Source organism: Chiloscyllium plagiosum, unplaced genomic scaffold (genome assembly GCF_037043375.1).
Source record: "Chiloscyllium plagiosum isolate Xiang-an unplaced genomic scaffold, Cpla_swu_hap1 HiC_scaffold_31, whole genome shotgun sequence".
Lineage (NCBI taxonomy): Eukaryota > Metazoa > Chordata > Chondrichthyes > Orectolobiformes > Hemiscylliidae > Chiloscyllium > Chiloscyllium plagiosum.
The window spans coordinates 13,660,302-13,677,511 of NW_028270169.1; the positions used below are offsets into that span (position 1 = coordinate 13,660,302).

Sequence of the window (17,210 nt, forward strand, 5' to 3'; positions counted from 1 at the left end):
TCATCCTTCATTTCCCCTACATCTTCATTCATTCATGGGACGTGGACATCTCTGGTGGGGTCAGCATTTATTGCCCGTCCCTAATTGCCCTAGAGGGCAGTTAAGAGTCAGTCACATTGCTGTGGGTCTGGAGTCACATGGACGACAGACCATGTAAGGATAGCAGATTCCCTTCCCTAAAATGAGCCAGATGGGTTTTTATGACAATCAGTCACCACTGGCTTGGCTTTTCACTTCCAATTTTTTTTTAACTGAATCCAAATTTCACCAGCTGCCATGATGGGACTCGAACCAACATCCTCCAGGAAATTGGCTTGGGGGGAATCCATCCATTTCAGCCTTAAATATGCACAAGAACTCTGCTCCCACAGCTCTTTGTGGCAAGGAACCCACTGGATTCTTGAATGTTCTTACCCAGTCTGACCTACACTTGGGCTCAAGACCCATGTGGTTGACTCTGAACTGCCCTCTCAAATGGCCTGGCTTAAGATGGCCCTCAGCCCGTGAGCAAATTCGAAAAAGGGAACCTAAGAAAGGGTATAATATTGGTTGTAAAGTTCTTTGGGATCTCCTGAAGGTGCTAAATAATTGAAATCCTTTGCTTTTATGTGCTTCGTGTCAGACCTCGCGACCCACAAAGCACTGCATCAGAAGCCAGCCCAGGGTCCACCTACTGAGGGAAATCTTCCACCATTTGGAGGCTTTTCCTCTGGTGCTCCACACCATTTTGGTGCAGAGATGGAATACGGAATGCAAGAACATGACCTTAGACAGAGAGCAGGGGTATACAAGGGCTGGAGTTACCCAAGGCATAGGAGACCGTGGCACCCCACCCCACCCCAAAAGGATCTGATGCCTTCCACGTGAAGAGAAAAGTACATTTTTCCAAAAAAAAAACTTCTCACGAGTTTCAAAATTCGTCACATATGGAAATGTACGGCTCTATTTGAGGAGCTCACCTACACTACAAATAACAGTCTTCCTTTAACCTGACAAAGTAGGAACAATTCTAAATTTAGCACCAGGAATCTGCTCTGAAGCTGTGAATAATAGCAGCTGAACATTTCAACAAACACATAATTTGACAGAAACAGCTTTGGGTCTTCCGGGCCCACTATTCTATTTAATTTGTAACTTCATATTCAATAGCAATAAAGTACATTTTCATTTAAAAAAAACGCCACGATTATAATCTTGCCAGTGTGTTGAGAGCGAGTGTTTTTGCCAGATACATTAAAGTGATTTCTGCCAATTCTTTCCTTCCGAGCTGCTGGCCTGTCTAAAAATAAACTTTTATTATTTAAATGCAAAACGATTGCTCATCTACATTTAGATCATCTGTAGTGTCAGTCCTGGTTTGTAAATGTCCTGTTTACTGTCATCGGCCTCACACAGATCAATCTACTTCCACATGTTCAGCATTAGAGCCAACCACGAACACCAACCACTTAAAATTACACAGAATATACAGCATGGAAACAGTCCATTCCAACCAATGGGACAGTGCTGGGGGGGTTTTGCATTTGACACTCTCCCATTTTGCTTTCTATTCCTCCCTCCCCTTTATTTATTCAGCTTCCCCTTAAATTCATTGATGCTATTAACCAACTATTCCCTGCAGTAACCATTTCTGCCCTTACTGCATTTCTCCTGAATTCCCAGTTTGATTTATTAGTGACTACTCTATGTCCACAACCCCTAGCAAAAGCAAAAAGTACTTGAAATTGCAAAACTGAAAGAAAATAAGTGACGGCTAGGTAAGAATTTTCTGTCAGTATTTCATCCTTTTGATCAGAGTTGAATTGGAAGAGCTACAGAGATCTCTTCCAGAGGGTGCAGCAGAGAGAAGCAGGAAGATGGGTCAGGCCTGGGTGTAGTCTGATGAAGGGCTTATGTCCAAAATGTCGATTCTCCTGCTCCTCAGATGCTGCCTGACCTGCTGTACTTTTCCAGCACCACACTCTCGACTCAACAGCCCCAGCATCTGTTGTCCTCACTTTTTCTTGGGTGTAATCTGGGTGACAAACATCACTGAGCGCTTACAGACGAGCTACCATGGAGTGTGAGGATGTGAAATGAAGAAAGTGAACATCAGCAGAGCCCTAGGCACAAGCAGCAGCTATTCAACTCACCCACCAAGGGTTCACATTTCCGGTTTCTCTATTGAATCAAGTCTCTTCATAGTTTTGAATACCCCAATTCATCTGCCGCCTTTTTCTTTTTCCTCAGGAAAAAGTATTCCCAACTGTTCATCCTAGCCTTGATACTTAAACATTCCTACATTCCGGAATTATCCTTGCAAATCATGTTTTGTAGGGACCATCGCCCACACCTCCACATTCTTTTCAAAAAAATGAGGACTACAGAACTCTGCACATTACTCCGTGTCGTTTAATTAAGTGTCAAACTCTATGTCGTCAGGAGTTCAAGGGAAGCTGAGAAAGAACTACTCTTAATATTGGACAGTCTCTCCGGGGTTACCAAACCAGGCCTGTGGGTCCTGAGGTGACTGAACAGCACAATACAATACTAGATCCAGGCACTGGTGGGGCATTTACTATTGGAAGAGGGGGGTGAGTGGCACACTCCTTCATGTGCCATAGATCCACCAGAGTTTTTTTTTACCTCCAGTGTATTACTGGCACCTGATGAGGCTGTACATATGTTGGCTCCTGTAATATAAGAACTAGGTATGGGTAACGTGGTGCTTAAAGATTCAATAGATGCTTAGTACACTTCGAGGTGTCTATTACAATACAGGCACTGCTGTGTGTGGCCTAGCACTGAGCAATGCAGTTACACACTGTAGCAGCTGGTCATGCTGCAAGTGACCCCAGTAAGATGGAGGTGGAGACGTTTAAGCCATCACACATCATGATGGCATGATGAATATGAATCTATAAAGTAAATTGCACAGCAAATGCATGATATAAAATCTACCATTATCTGTGCTTAAGCCTGTCAGAGATTATCAAAACCACTGGCACCTTCAGAAACAGACAAGGTGATGGCCTAGTGGTACGTACACTGGATTATTACTCAAGAGACCCAGATAATAAGGTTCAAATCCCACCACTGGCAGGTGGTAAAATGTGAATTCAATAAGAGTCTGGTGATGTCCATTAAGCCATTGTTGATTGTTGGGGGAAAACTCCATCCAGTACCACTGACATCTTTCATCCTCATGACTCCAGACTCACAGCAATGAGGTTGCCTCTCAACTGCAGTTAGGGATGGATGCTAAATACTCACCAATGAAGTCCACATCCCGTGAATGAGGTTTTTTTTTACAGAAAAAGCATCTTCTCCTGTTTTGCTGAGGGGAGCAGGGTGGTTCAGCCCTACAGGCGATATGGCCCATTGAATACTGGGACTGGTGGCTTGAGAGAGGGTACAGACATTGGGGCAGCCGACCAGAGGAGAGGATCGCTGGTGATACTTTGCAAGGGCCTTGAGGGGTCTGCTGTGCAATGACATGGGAAGGGGGTGGTAGTCATTACACAATATTGAAAAGGTGGGTGTGGGAATATACAAGGCATGTTGCAGTGACCGTACATCCACAGAGTCCCTCAGATGGTGTGACCCGATATAGAAACAACTGTGGATCCTGTCGCCCCCAAAAGGATCGGCCACATTGGTCATAATGGCTTCTAGCTCCTGGCCAGAGCCCTCTCCATCTCAATTGTTTTAATCAGTTGACCCCTTCGAGACACAGTCAGGTATTTGTGTGGTCAAGATGAAACAATAATGTTGCACCTCACCCCCATTCATTGCTCTCCATACTCTCTATGTTGGGAAGTTTTAGATAATGAGGAAAAAACAATGACTGCAGATTCTGGAAACCAGATTCTGGATTAGTGGTGCTGGAAGAGCACAGCAGTTCAGGCAGCATCCAAGGAGCTTCGAAATCGACGTTTCGGGCAAAAGCCCTTCATCAGGAATAAAGGCAGTGAACCTGGAGCGTGGAGAGATAAGCTAGAGGAGGGTGGGGGTGGGGAGAAAGTAGCATAGAGTACAATAGGTGAGTGGGGGAGGGGATGAAGGTGATAGGTCAGGGAGGAGAGAGTGGAGTGGATAGGTGGAAAAGGAGATAGGCAGGTAGGACAAGTCCGGACAAATCATGGGGACATGCTGAGCTGGAAGTTTAGAACTAGGGTGAGGTGGGGGAAGGGGAAATGAGGAAACTGTTGAAGTCCACATTGATGCCCCGGGGTTGAAGTGTTCCGAGGCGGAAGATGAGGCGTTCTTCCTCCAGGCGTCTGGTGGTGAGGGAGCGGCGGTGAAGGAGCATTCGAGACACCACCCACGCCCTCCACCTCCTCCAAGACTTCCGTTTCCCCGGCCCCCAACGCCTCATCTTCACCATGGATATCCAATCCCTCTACACCTCCATCCACCATGACCATGGCCTCCAAGCCCTCCGTTTTTTCCTCTCCAGACGTCTCCAACAGTACCCTTCCACCGACACTCTCATTCGTTTGGCCGAACTGGTCCTCACCCTTAACAATTTCTCCTTTGAATCCTCTCACTTCCTCCAGACCAAAGGGGTAGCCATGGGCACACGTATGGGCCCCAGCTATGCCTGTCTATTTGTTGGCTACGTAGAGCAGTTGATCTTCTGTAATTACACCGGCAGCACTCCCCACCTCTTCCTCTGCTACATTGATGACTGCATTGGCGCCACCTCGTGCTCCCGCGAGGAGGTTGAGCAATTCATCAACTTCACCAACACATTCCACCCTGACCTTAAATTTACCTGGACCATCTCTGACACCTCCCTCCCCTTCCTGGACCTCTCCATCTCCATTAATGACGACCGACTTGACACTGACATTTTTTACAAACCCACCGACTCCCACAGCTACTTGGATTACACCTCTTCCCACCCTACCTCTTGCAAAAATGCCATCCCGTATTCCCAATTCCTCCGCCTCCGCCGTATCTGCTCCCAGGAGGACCAGTTCCACCACAGAACACACCAGATGGACTCTTTCTTTAGAGACCGCAATTTCCCTTCCCACGTGATTAAAGATGCCCTCCAACGCATCTCGTCTACATCCTGCACCTCCGCCCTCAGACCCCACCCCTCCAACCGTAACAAGGACAGAACGCCCCTGGTGCTCACCTTCCACCCTACCAACCTTCGCATAAACCAAATCATCCACCGACATTTCCGCCACCTCCAAACAGACTCCACCACCAGGGATATATTTCCCTCCCCACCCCTTTCCACCTTCCGCAAAGGCCGTTCCCTCCGTGACTACCTGGTCAGGTCCACGCCACCCTACAACCCACCCTCCCATCCTGGCACTTTCCCCTGCCACCGCAGGAACTGTAAAACTTGTGCCCACACCTCCTCCCTCACCCCTATCCAAGGCCCTAAAGAAGCCTTCCACATCCATCAAAGTTTTACTTGCACATCCACTAATATCATTTATTGTATCCGTTGCTCCCAATGCGGTCTCCTCTACATTAGGGAGACTGGGCGCCTCCTAGCAGAGCGCTTTAGGGAGCATCTCCGGGACACCCGCATCAATCAACCACACCGCTCCGTGGCCCAACATTTCAACTCTCCCTCCCACTCTGCCGAGGACATGGAGGTCCTGGGCCTCCTTCACCGCCGCTCCCTCACCACCAGACGCCTGGAGGAAGAACGCATCATCTTCTGCCTCGGAACACTTCAACCCCGGGGCATCAATGTGGACTTCAACAGTTTCCTCATTTCCCCTTCCCCCACCTCACCCTAGTTCTAAACTTCCAGCTCGGCACTGTCCCCATGACTTGTCCGGACTTGTCCTACCTGCCTATCTCCTTTTCCACCTATCCACTCCACCCTCTCCTCCCTGACCTATCACCTTCATCCCCTCCCCCACTCACCCATTGTACTCTATGCTACTCTCTCCCCACCCCACCCTCCTCTAGCTTATCTCTCCACGCTTCAGGCTCTCTGCCTTTATTCCTGATGAAGGGCTTTTGCCCGAAACGTCGATTTCGAAGTTTTAGATAATGCCTGAACCCAAACTCTAGTTTTGATCCTGTAATGTAACAGCCATCAACTCAAACTGGAAAAACTAACCTCTACATCATTTTTGCCAACAAGTGCTCCCACATGTACAAAGCTCTTGCTCTGGGAGTACAAAGTTGGAAAATGACTATATTTAATAATACAGCAGGCTGATTATAGCCTGCTCCTTCTCTGCTCAAAGTGAGGTTTCCCTTTGTAAAATGGATGGCAAAATTACCTCAGCCAGTTCTGCTTCTGCGGGCTATCAAACATATTCTAAAAATAAAATGATATTGTTTAAATGCAAAACAATCTCTAATCTGCATTTCAATCATCTGAAATGTCAGCACTGGTTTGGAACATGCTGTTTCTGTTTGTGACTGTATGGGACATTCATTTTGCAAGCAAATGCAGCCAATTAATGTTTTTTTTTTAAATCTGGCATATAATGTCACATTTACCTTCTGTCACAATTCAGATGTCAAATTTAGCATGTCCTCAAGCTCATGACAAGCAGCAGGGGCCTGCGAATTGAGTTGTTGACTGCTCCCTGAAACGTTGACTCACTATCTCTCCACAGACGCTGCCAGACCCATTGTGAATTTCTACTATTTTCTACTTTTCATCAATTAGATGGTAAGAGGGAGCTAACTACGGGAGTCTCTGTGTATTAAAGCGCATCACTGTTTCCTTTAAGTCACTGTGTCCTGTGCACGACAACTGGTGCCCAGATGCACTGGCTTCTGGATCCAGACACCACACAGAAGCCTGTGAGGTCCACACTGCGACCAGGACAGTGACAGAGAACGTGGTGCTCTGCTGTACAGAAGCTAACAACACATAGGCAGGAGATAAATGCAAAATGCAATGGAAGTGTTTTTCTTTAAGAAGGTACCAGCCTTCTTGACTCACGACGACATTGTCAAGCTGAGTCACATCTCTCACTTTTCACATCTTGGCATCAAGATCCCTAATCACTGACCTTGGGTTCAACTGCAGCCAACTCATTGATTAAACCTGTTACTGATTCAATATTGAATCTCCTGAATAAGCAAACCTGTCTACAAGCAACCGGCATTAACACATGAAAACATCCCCATCCTTAAAGCCCCTTTCCCTACGAGAGGTTAAATCTGTCTACTCTCCCGGGTGAACATCAATGATCCTGTGGAAGCATGGCACAGAAAGGACAGAGGAGTTCGGAAGAAGAACTATCTGGGCTTGAAAGGTGAGCTCTGTTTCTCTCTCCACAGATGTGGTCAGACCTGCTGAGTTTCTCCAGGGGTGTTCTCCTGGCTTCTCAATCAACTTCTCAGAAACCTGATCATCTGGCCACAATCACCTTGTGTGGGAGCCTGTATGCAAATTGGCTGCAGCATTTCCTAAATCGCTCCAGTAATTACATTTTAAAAACAGGACCTTCACTGACTGTAAAACACTTCGATTTATTCTGAGGTTGTGGAAGGTTGGACTGTCTTCCTTGGAAAAGAGAAAGCTGAGAGGAGATTCAATAACAGGAACCTTTCCAACTCATGAAAGGACTGAGAGTGGGAGGGAACAGGCTTAAAGTAATGACAAAAGAAGCAAGGGTTTCATGAAGGAAATCAGCTTTGCACAGTTAATATCTGGAATGACCTGCCTGAGGATGTGACAGAGGCGGATTCAATCAAAGCTCTCAAATAGCACTTGGGAGTGTTTTCCGGGAGAAAGTGAGGACTGCAGATGCTGGAGATCAGAGTCGAGAGTGTGGTGCTGGAAAAGGTCAGGCAGCATCCGCAGAGCAGGAGAATCAATGTTTTGGGCACAAGCCCTTCATCCTGAAAACACCAATTCTCCTGCTCCTCGGAAGCTGCCTGACCTTGGGAGTGTTTTCTGGAAAGGAAGAACGTGCAAGTTGACAGGGAGAGGGCACACAGTAAATTGGTCATTCGGAAAGCCGGTGCCGACAGGATGGGCTGAATGGCCTGGTCCTGTGCTGTAACAATTCTGTGATTATTCCAGAATAGATTTTAACACGCAATTTCACCGTCTGTACCAACTCCTTATATCAGATTCAATCCAGATAAACAACCAATCTGACAGTGCAAACTCTCTGCTTCTCATCTTTGAGTATCAGGAAATGGGCTCAAACACTTTTTTTTAACCTGGGCAATTGCTTATTCCCTTTTAGCCTAATTAATGTAAACTTAAGAGAAATGCATCATACAGTGCCCACAAAAACCACCACTTGATAGCATGACTAAGCTCTGCGGGCATTTTCAAGTGCCAAACTTGGCCTAGGTTATTCCCAGTTGCACCACTTTAGCTAGCTCTTCTGACTAAACAGATATTAACGCCAAATCACTGCCACTTGATTCCCACATTTTAAGTAGCTCTTCCTCTGTCAGAATGGTATGATAATGTTGTTCCATTAAGCAGCGACCAAAAATAAAGGGACAGAATTTATCTACTAAACTGTGCGAGCCAAGTTTATATGGTGTCGATTGGTGGTGTCAATTTAAGCATCATATGAGGCATCATTCTTGGTACCAAACGCTCTTGTGAAAGGCTCCCAATGTTGCATTCACAATGAGTTGGGGGTGGTGAAGTCAAGCCTTTCAAGAGTGTGGAAGAGGGGGGAGGGGAAAGTTTTGATGCTGCCACTGTTATCATCTGATGCACAGTTGTAACTTGAGATTATTCAGTTCGTTGGGACAAACACTGCAGGAAGGAGACCTTAAGACTATAAGAAATAACAGCAGAATTAGGCCATTCAGCCCATCAGGTCTGCACCACCATTTGATCATGGCTGATGTGCCTCAACCCCATCTTCCTGTCTTCTCCCCATAACTGTTGATCCCCTTACTAATACAGACTTATCTCCCTCTGTCTTAAATACACTCAATGACTTGGCCTCCACAGCCTTTTGCAACATTGAGTTCCACAGAGACACCACCCTCTGAAAGTTGAAGAAATTCCTCTTCATCTCAGTTCTAAAGGGTCATCACTTTACTCTGAGGGTCCTAGTATTTCCAGAAGTAGAAACAATTTCTCCACATCTTCTCTATCCGAGTATTCTATAGCTTTCACTCAGATTACACTCCTTCTAAACTCCGAGTACAGACCCACAGTCCTCAACCACTCCTCATGCAACAAGGCCTTCAACCCCAGGATCATTCTTGTGAACTGCCAGCACATCCTTCCTTAGATACAGGGTCCAAAACTGCTCACGGATAGCCACACAATGTGCTAATCTAGCCAAAATAAAAGCAAATTTCTGCGGATGCTGGAATCTGAAACCAAAAAGAGAAAATGCTGGAAAATCTCAGCAGGTCTGGCAGCATCTGTAAGGAGAGAAAAGAGCTGACGTTTCGAGTCTAACTGACCCTTTGTCAAAGCCTCACAGCGCCAGAGACCCGGGTTCAATTCCCGCCTCAGGCGACTCTCTGTGTGGAGTTTGCACATTCTCCCCTTTTCTGCGTGGGTTTTCTCTGGGTGCTCCGGTTTCCTCCCACAGTCCAAAAATGTGCAGGTTAGGTGAATTGGACATCTAAATTGCCCGTAGTGTTAGATGAAGGGGTAAAATGTAGGGGGAATGGGACTGGGTGGGTTGCGCTTCGGCGGGTCGGTGTGGACTTGTTGGGCCGAAGGGCCTGCTTCCACACTGTAAATAATCAAATCTGTAAGTGACCTAATCTTGACATCTCCAACTGTGTCATGTTTTAATGTAATTCCCTGATTTACAAAACAGCGGCCTTGAGATGTCGTAATGAGGTTCTGAGGAAAGGGAGGTTGGTGAAGTGGGGGTCTGAGGCCAGGCTTGGGTCACTACCCTTTGGCAGTTTTTGTCAACGTTCAGCTAATTCATCAACCTCATCCAAATATGGCACGAAGAGATGGAAAAGGCACAAGAGAGCCTTCAAACAGAACAAAGAGCATCCCACCCAATCACACTGCCTTTCCAATCGCTAACCCATCCAGCCTGCACATCCCTAGACACTGTGGGCAATCGAGCATGGCCAATCTGCCTAACCTTTGGACTATGGAAGGAAATCCACACGGACACAGGGAGGATGTGCAAACTCCACACAGACCGTCATCCCAGGTTAGAATCAAACCCGGGTTCCTGGTGCTGAGGTAACAGTGCTAACCACTGAGCCAACATGCTGCCTGTCTCGTGAAAGATTACATTTTAAAAATTAGAAAGTTTCAGATAACCAACTTCTATAAGGCCATAAGAAATAGGAATAGGAGCAGGCCATTCGACCCCTCAGGCCTGCTCTGCTATTCAATAGGCAGTATTAATGTTTATAATGTTAAAATGCCCATGATTTTGTTGTTGGCAATGAATCAATAATTTACATAGATGGTTGTTGACAAGTTAACAAACAGTTTTATTACTTGAGTAGCAAAAAAGGCAAACAATTTACAGAGGAACCTCGATTATCTGGCATTTGATGATCCAAATCTCGGATTATCCAGCAAAATCGCAAGGTCCCGACGCTAGGGTGAACTATGTTATCCGGCATTCAAATACCTGGCATTTGGTTAGCCGAACGAAATACTCCCCGCAGGAGTCCATTAGATAATCGAGGTTCCTCTGTATAATGGTTTGATAGCAAATGGGATCCGGTGGGATAGAACCAATTGGTGATCCAAGAGTTGCTGTGGATCTTGAATAAAATCATTGGGAGGACCACAGGAAGAGATCATTCAACATCACAGATCCACGCCAGTGACTGTGCTCTACAGAAGCCTGTTATCCTTCTTGACCTAAACATCAGCGTATTCCTTGTCCCTCTCCCTTCGCCTCAGCCTCCCTCCCCCACTCTTAGTTTAACCATTTTTTTCCATGCTCTGATCTTCCTTGCCGATGCACTGGTGTGGTTGTATGCTCTGTCCCTTCCTGCCATCCTCTGGCTACTATTACATCCTTCCCAACCCTTTCTATTGCTTTATCCTCTCTCATTAACATCGCAAATCCATCCTCACGTGAATCACCACCAAATCCACCCGTCCTCCAACATATCGTTTCAAGCCCTCTCTGTAGCTACAGTTTTTAAAAAACTCATTAGCGGGATGTGGGTGTCACTGGCTAGGCATTTATTACCCACCCCAGAGGGCAGTTAAGTGTCAACCACATTGCTGTAGGTCTGGAGTCACATTTAGGCCAGACCAGGTATTTCCACTATCATCTCTGTAACTCCACTTTGTGCATTGTCTGCTGCCTTGTCTTTGCAACACAGAACTCTTACAGAGTGCTCCAGATGAGGCATGTCAAACTAACCAAGGCAGCCCCATCAAAAGGCAGGCTCCTTTGTCAACAATGCCCCAGAGTACAGAGTAGATCCCATGCTCCGAGCATAGTAGATCCCAAAGGCTCAGGCAGCAGATCCTGCGTTCTAAAAGTAGCATATCCCAAGCTCCGGGGTGGGTGGGGGGGATAGCAGATCTCAGGATCCAATCCATCTAACCTTTGACTGTGGAAGGAAACCCACGTGGACACAGGGAGGATGTGCAAACTCCACACAGATCGTCATCCCAGGTTAGAATCGAACCCAGGTCCCTGGCGCTGTGAGGCAGCAGTGCTAACCACTGAGCCAACATGCTGCCTGTCTCGTGAAAGAATAAATTTTTAAAACCAGCAAGTTTCAGATAACCATCTTCGATAAGATCATAAGATTTTTAGTAGATCCCAGAGGCTCAGGCAGTAGATCCTGGACTCTGAAGGAAGCAGACCCAGGGCTTTGAGGGCAACAGATCCTGGGTATCAAGTGAAGGAGATCCCAAAGTTTGGTGGCAGGAGATCCTGGGTACTGAAGGCAGCAGATCCCCGATCTGGGGGCAGGAGATCCTGTGCTCTGAGATGGGTAGCAGTTTCAAACACAATTATTTTTTAAATTTAGGATGTAGATGTTGCTGGCAAGGTCGTCATTTGGTCCCAATGTCTAATTGCCCTTGAACCAAGTGGACTGCAACACCATTTCTGAGGGAAGACCATGGAAGAATGGCCCATTTCCTTCCTGATGGCACATCAGATGGGATTTTCCAATAGTCAACAATAGTTTCATGGTCGTCATTTCTAACACCAGTTTTCAATTCCAAAGCTATTAGTTACATTTTAATTTTACCAGCTTTCCACGGTGGGATTTTAACCCACATTCCCAGAACATCAGCGTGGGCCTCTCCATTACTAAAGAATGAAATTAGTCTCACTTTCATGCATTTGGCTCATAACCCTCTAAATCTTTCCCATTCATGTACTTATCCAAATGTGTGAAAGGTACTGAAAAAGTCATACTGGACTCAAAATATTAACTGTGTTTTTCTCTCCACAGTCGCTGAGTTTCTCCAGCATTCTCCATGTCTGTTTCAGATTTCCAACATTCACAGTATGTTGCCTTAGTCATATCATGCCATCCTTGTAAGTACAGAGGAACTCTGAAGAAACTTTTTGTGCTAATCACAGATTTAATTTTCTCTTCAGTACTTATTCTTTTTCTTTCACGAGACATGTTGGCTCAGTGGTTAGCACAAGCTGCTTTATTCATGATAGACTCTGGACTAGAACTAGAACTTGTGCCACTCTGCAGCTGTCTAGTTGGCATCGGAGTTAGCAAAGTTCATTTAGAAAGCTGCCCACACCCAGCACTCTGTAACTCTGCTGACCTATCTCTAAAAACCTCTGCAACAAAGTTGGCTTCACATATTGAGTTTCAGGCCTACAGTATGTAGCATGCTGACATTATTTTAAGGGGGATAATTGAAGGCAAGATGCTCAATATTAAAGACTCGCACCCAGTCAGACTGCAGCGAATGGCCACATGTCACCCTGCTGTAACACAAGATGGGCTCTGGGTTCACCTGTAACCAATCTCAGGCTTAGTTCTGGAAGCTTTCACCTACCTCGATGTCTGTTAGTTGTCTTATCAAACATTAGCATGGCATCTTCTACCTGCAAGACACAAAAGCACCTCAGGTTAGATCCATGTGCAATAATGTACAATGTCAGAAGATTCAGTACTCAAACAAATAAGTGGCTAGTTCACGGGCAACTTTGTAAGCCATCACAGAATCGCATAACAGTCTTGTGTTGATGGCTACAGAATTGTTTGTTGCTTCACACCCGGACTGTCCCACAAAGTTGGCTACCCTGCAGCACCGATAACAACCCCAACCCAATTCAACAACTAAAATAAAACAACAATTATTCCAAATAAAAGCTGGAAGAGCTGCAGATGCTGTAAATCAGAAACAAAACCAGAAATTGCTGGAAAAGTTCAGCTGGTCTAGCAGCATCTGTGGTGAATATTCCCAGTGTTTTTCAATTCGGTCACCAAACTAACTGCACAATCTTCAATGATGGATTCTTTACTTGAACAAAATTTCATCAAGGTGAACATTAGAGCTCTAAATAAGGGGGAATGTTTTACAGCCTTGACAGGGCTTGTTATCTCTATAACAATTATATTTCTTATTCCTCTAGCTCCCCACTACCTTGGAAAATAGCCAATGACTTGCCAACAGAGGCAGATTTTACCCAGGACTTTCAGTGAGTGACACAGCTCCATAAATTGCTCAGTGTGTTATGGAGCAGTAGAGCTCTCCCTCCATTGTATGGAGAAGCCAGCCCTCTCTGACCCTGTAATGTCAGTGAGTATAACTGACAGGTTTCGGCGCACACGCAACGTTCTCTATAAGTTCTGCTCAATTTAATCAGTCGGGGTTTTGGGTGGAAGGGCAACTATTTCCCGAGTGACGCAAGAGAATACGCATCTGTCCTGTTCCTGCATGACGGACAGCTCAAACCTCCTTTTATATCAGGCATAGGTGAGCCAGATGACACCACTGTCAAAGCACAGCAGGAGGAAGGGGAAGAATGAAGGTTCTTATGGCTAACCGAGAGGAAATGTCTTGAATTGTCTCCGCACAGGAAAAGCACAATCTTTATGTGGTTGTACAGAACTACAGAGGTTCTACAGCATAGAAACAGCTCACCCTGTCCAACCAATCCATGCCAGCACTTGTGTTCCTCTTGAGTGGCCTCCATCCCCTCTTCATGTAACAGCTTCAGTAAACACAAAGCTCCCTTCTCAATTATCCATGAATCTAGTGACAGCAAGTTCCACATTCTCACCATTCTTTGCTGAAAGAGGTTCCTTTTGTATCCTCTCTTCGATTCTTAGTGACTACCTTACATTGATGGGGTCTAGTTTGTGCTCTGCATGCGCATGTGTGTCTAGTCAAATGGATTAATCCAAGTTGCTCAAGATGGAATCCAAACTGGTGATAACTAAGAAGCATAGACGGTGTTCCCAGCGAAAAGGCTGTGCATCCACTGATCAGCCATTGTCCTGTTCTGCAGCCTTCCCAGTCAAACCCATGAAAACTGGATGGAATTCATCTGGCCGATGTAGCTGCACAGTCGGTTAGCTCAGTTGGCTGGACAGCTGGTTTGCGATGCAGAGCGACTCCAACAGTGAGGGTTCCAGTTGAGGTCCCACCTTCTCAAACTCACCCCTTACCTGAGGCGAGGTGTCCCTCAGCTTAATCTCCCCACCGGTTTTGTTTCTCTCTGACGAGAGAGCAGCCCTATGGTCCTCTGGGATGATGGAGACTTCACAACGTCAAGCCTGGGAGGAAGCCAGGCTTCCCGGCTTGAGTTGGTGGGTTTAATTTGGGATTTGCGTGGGAGTGCGTGTAAAGGAATGGGGAGGGCAAAGGAGCTTTACCTAGCCTCGCTGTTTCAGGTTAGGGCAAGTCAATCCATCTAACCAACTGTTCCACATTGTTCCCTACTGGGAGGTGGATAGCACGAGGAGACATAGCTTTAAACTGAGGGGTGATAGATATAGGACAGATATCAGAGGTAGGTTCTCTACTCAGAGAGTAGTGGGGGCATGGAGTGCACTGCCTGCAACAGTAGTGGACATTTAAATGGTCACTGGACAAACATATGGATGAGAATGCAATAGTGTAGTTTAGATGGGCTTCAGATTGGTTCCACAGTTCGGCGCAACATTGAGGGCCGAAGGGCCTGTACTGCACTGTAATGCTCTATGTTCGAAGATGATATATGCACCCTCACGGTATAGACACATCCTCAAGGAATGGTCACTTACAGCAAGAGGGTAGCAGGTGCTCACGGACTCCAGCCCAAATGAGGACGCTTGACAAAAAAGGCAAGTGCACATATCACATGTCAAATTCCAACTACAGTTCAGTCGCAGGTTCTCTTATTTAAACTAACACAGAATACCTTTCAATACAAAAAAAAATCCAATTCTTTCTGTGAGCCTCACTGCAAAATAACAACTCAATTTCTATTCACTTCAATGGTTTGCAACCTGAATCCTATTTTATCTTGAAATGCTGTATCTTACTGCTGACTGACCGAGGCAATAATGGATTGCCAAATGCCTAATCCCAGGCGCACACCTGCAGTCCAAGCGTGTCAGCTGCTGTCTGCATCCCACTGTCTACCGTCATCTTCCGAATCCTGTCCCAGGTTCCTGAGCTGTCAATAACCAGGGTGGATTAAGCGGACTATTCTCCAGCCAACTCTATCCTTACTGAGCCTGACATTATCAAACAGGAGGCAGCTTCGCCAGCGTCAACACAAACCTTCACCACCTCCCCCTGCTCCCCCCAAGCCCCTGGCTAATGTGAAACTTGATCGACAAGAAATGCAGGTCTACTTTGCCAAACTTCACATCAGAAACATCCCAAAGTCTCCATCTAGAGGTCAGGTGCTGGTCCCCAGCACATCCCTACCAAACACCCCATCCCCCTCTTTCCCATACTAATGCCAATCTGATACACAGCGACTTATTCCATTTATTCAGTGTCACTGGCGGGGCCAGCATTTATCGCCCATCCCTAGTTGCCCTAGGGAAGGTGGTGCCTTCTTGAACCACTGCAGTCCACGTGCTGTAGGTAGACCCACAGTACTGGGATGAGACTCTCACTCTCTCCTGCTCGACACTATAAAGTTCTGATTTATAACCAATGCAAACGTAGACCTCCCATCCCCCTGTCACAGTCAGTTCCTGTTAGCCTGGGTGGGTTCAGCTGCCTGGAGTGTGCGGGGCCAGCATTTTACAGAATGGAATCATATGGCACAGATAAGGCCCCTCGACCCGTCAAGTCTACACTGAGAAAACTACACTAAACCTACACCAGCCCCATTTGCCAGCACTTGGCCCACAGCCTTCAATGTTATGACATTTTGAGTGTTCATCCATGTACTTCTTACAGGTTGTGAGGTTACCCACCTCAACTATCCCCTCCCAGACAGAACATTCCAGATTCCCACCACCCTCTGTTACAGATCACCCAGCCAGAAACGTGCAGCCACTTCGGAAAATCCCTTCCGGAATGAAAAGAAATCCTATAAGTAAGGATCGATGGGCTGGGAAGGTGAGGGGAATGGGATGGAGAAGTAAGGGGGAGATGGCCGATTGAAGTTTGCTAGTTGGAAAACTGCTCAGACACCCAGCTCTGAACACCAATGACATTGGCTGTGCACGGGAATAGAAATCAGTCAGGGATATATGCACAATCAAACAGGCAGGATCAAGCAAGAAACAGACCTCTGGAGAGACGGGGGGACCTGATGACAAGTGGCAAGCTGAGGGAGATACAGACAGACAGAAGACTGAAAGGCCATATCTTGGGAACTGCAGTCATAAACAAAGTCAACTGATAAAGGAATCTCTCATTAAATTAGCTGTCACTGGTTTCAAACTGAACGTCTCCTCTTCCTCACGGTTACAGAGGTCTCTACTTGACGCTGAAATGGTGCAGGTCCACTGCACACACGCTATGGCATAAATCAGCAACAACAACACAGGCAATACTTCGGGGCTGGTAACCAACACGCAGCTCCCCCATGGTGGCTGCAGGAATCTCGCTGCAGTTCATTAATAAAACGAGAATAGAACAGAATTCTCACGACTAACCATCATTTAACCTCCAGAGTATTGGAAAAGAAGCTGCTGCTCACAAGAGGAAATCTGCCGTCCTTACCCAGTCTGGCCTCTATGTGACTCCAGGCCCCACACCAATGTGATTAACTTTTAATGGCTCTTCAAGCCTCCCAGTAGTTGACATAGCCCGGAGTGCTCATTAGAGACTAAGATGACCTGGGGGTTGGTTTAATCTGAGAGCCACCAAGCCTCAGGCAAGGGGAGACTCTGAGAAGGCAGGATCTTCATGATGAGCTCAG

General features: G+C 46.4%; 1 protein-coding gene across 19 annotated transcripts in view; it reads right to left on the bottom strand.

The window, feature by feature from the left end:
• The window catches only part of msi2b (musashi RNA-binding protein 2b), a 591,732-nt gene that overhangs the window by 311,168 nt on the left and 263,354 nt on the right, over positions 1-17,210 (bottom strand). For all 19 annotated transcript variants that reach the window (XM_087977257.1, XM_043718227.2, XM_087977258.1 and 16 more), the window contains exon 7: positions 12,890-12,938. In XM_087977257.1, coding sequence (XP_087833383.1) covers positions 12,890-12,938 — 49 coding nt within the window. The remainder of the gene's footprint in view (positions 1-12,889; positions 12,939-17,210) is intronic.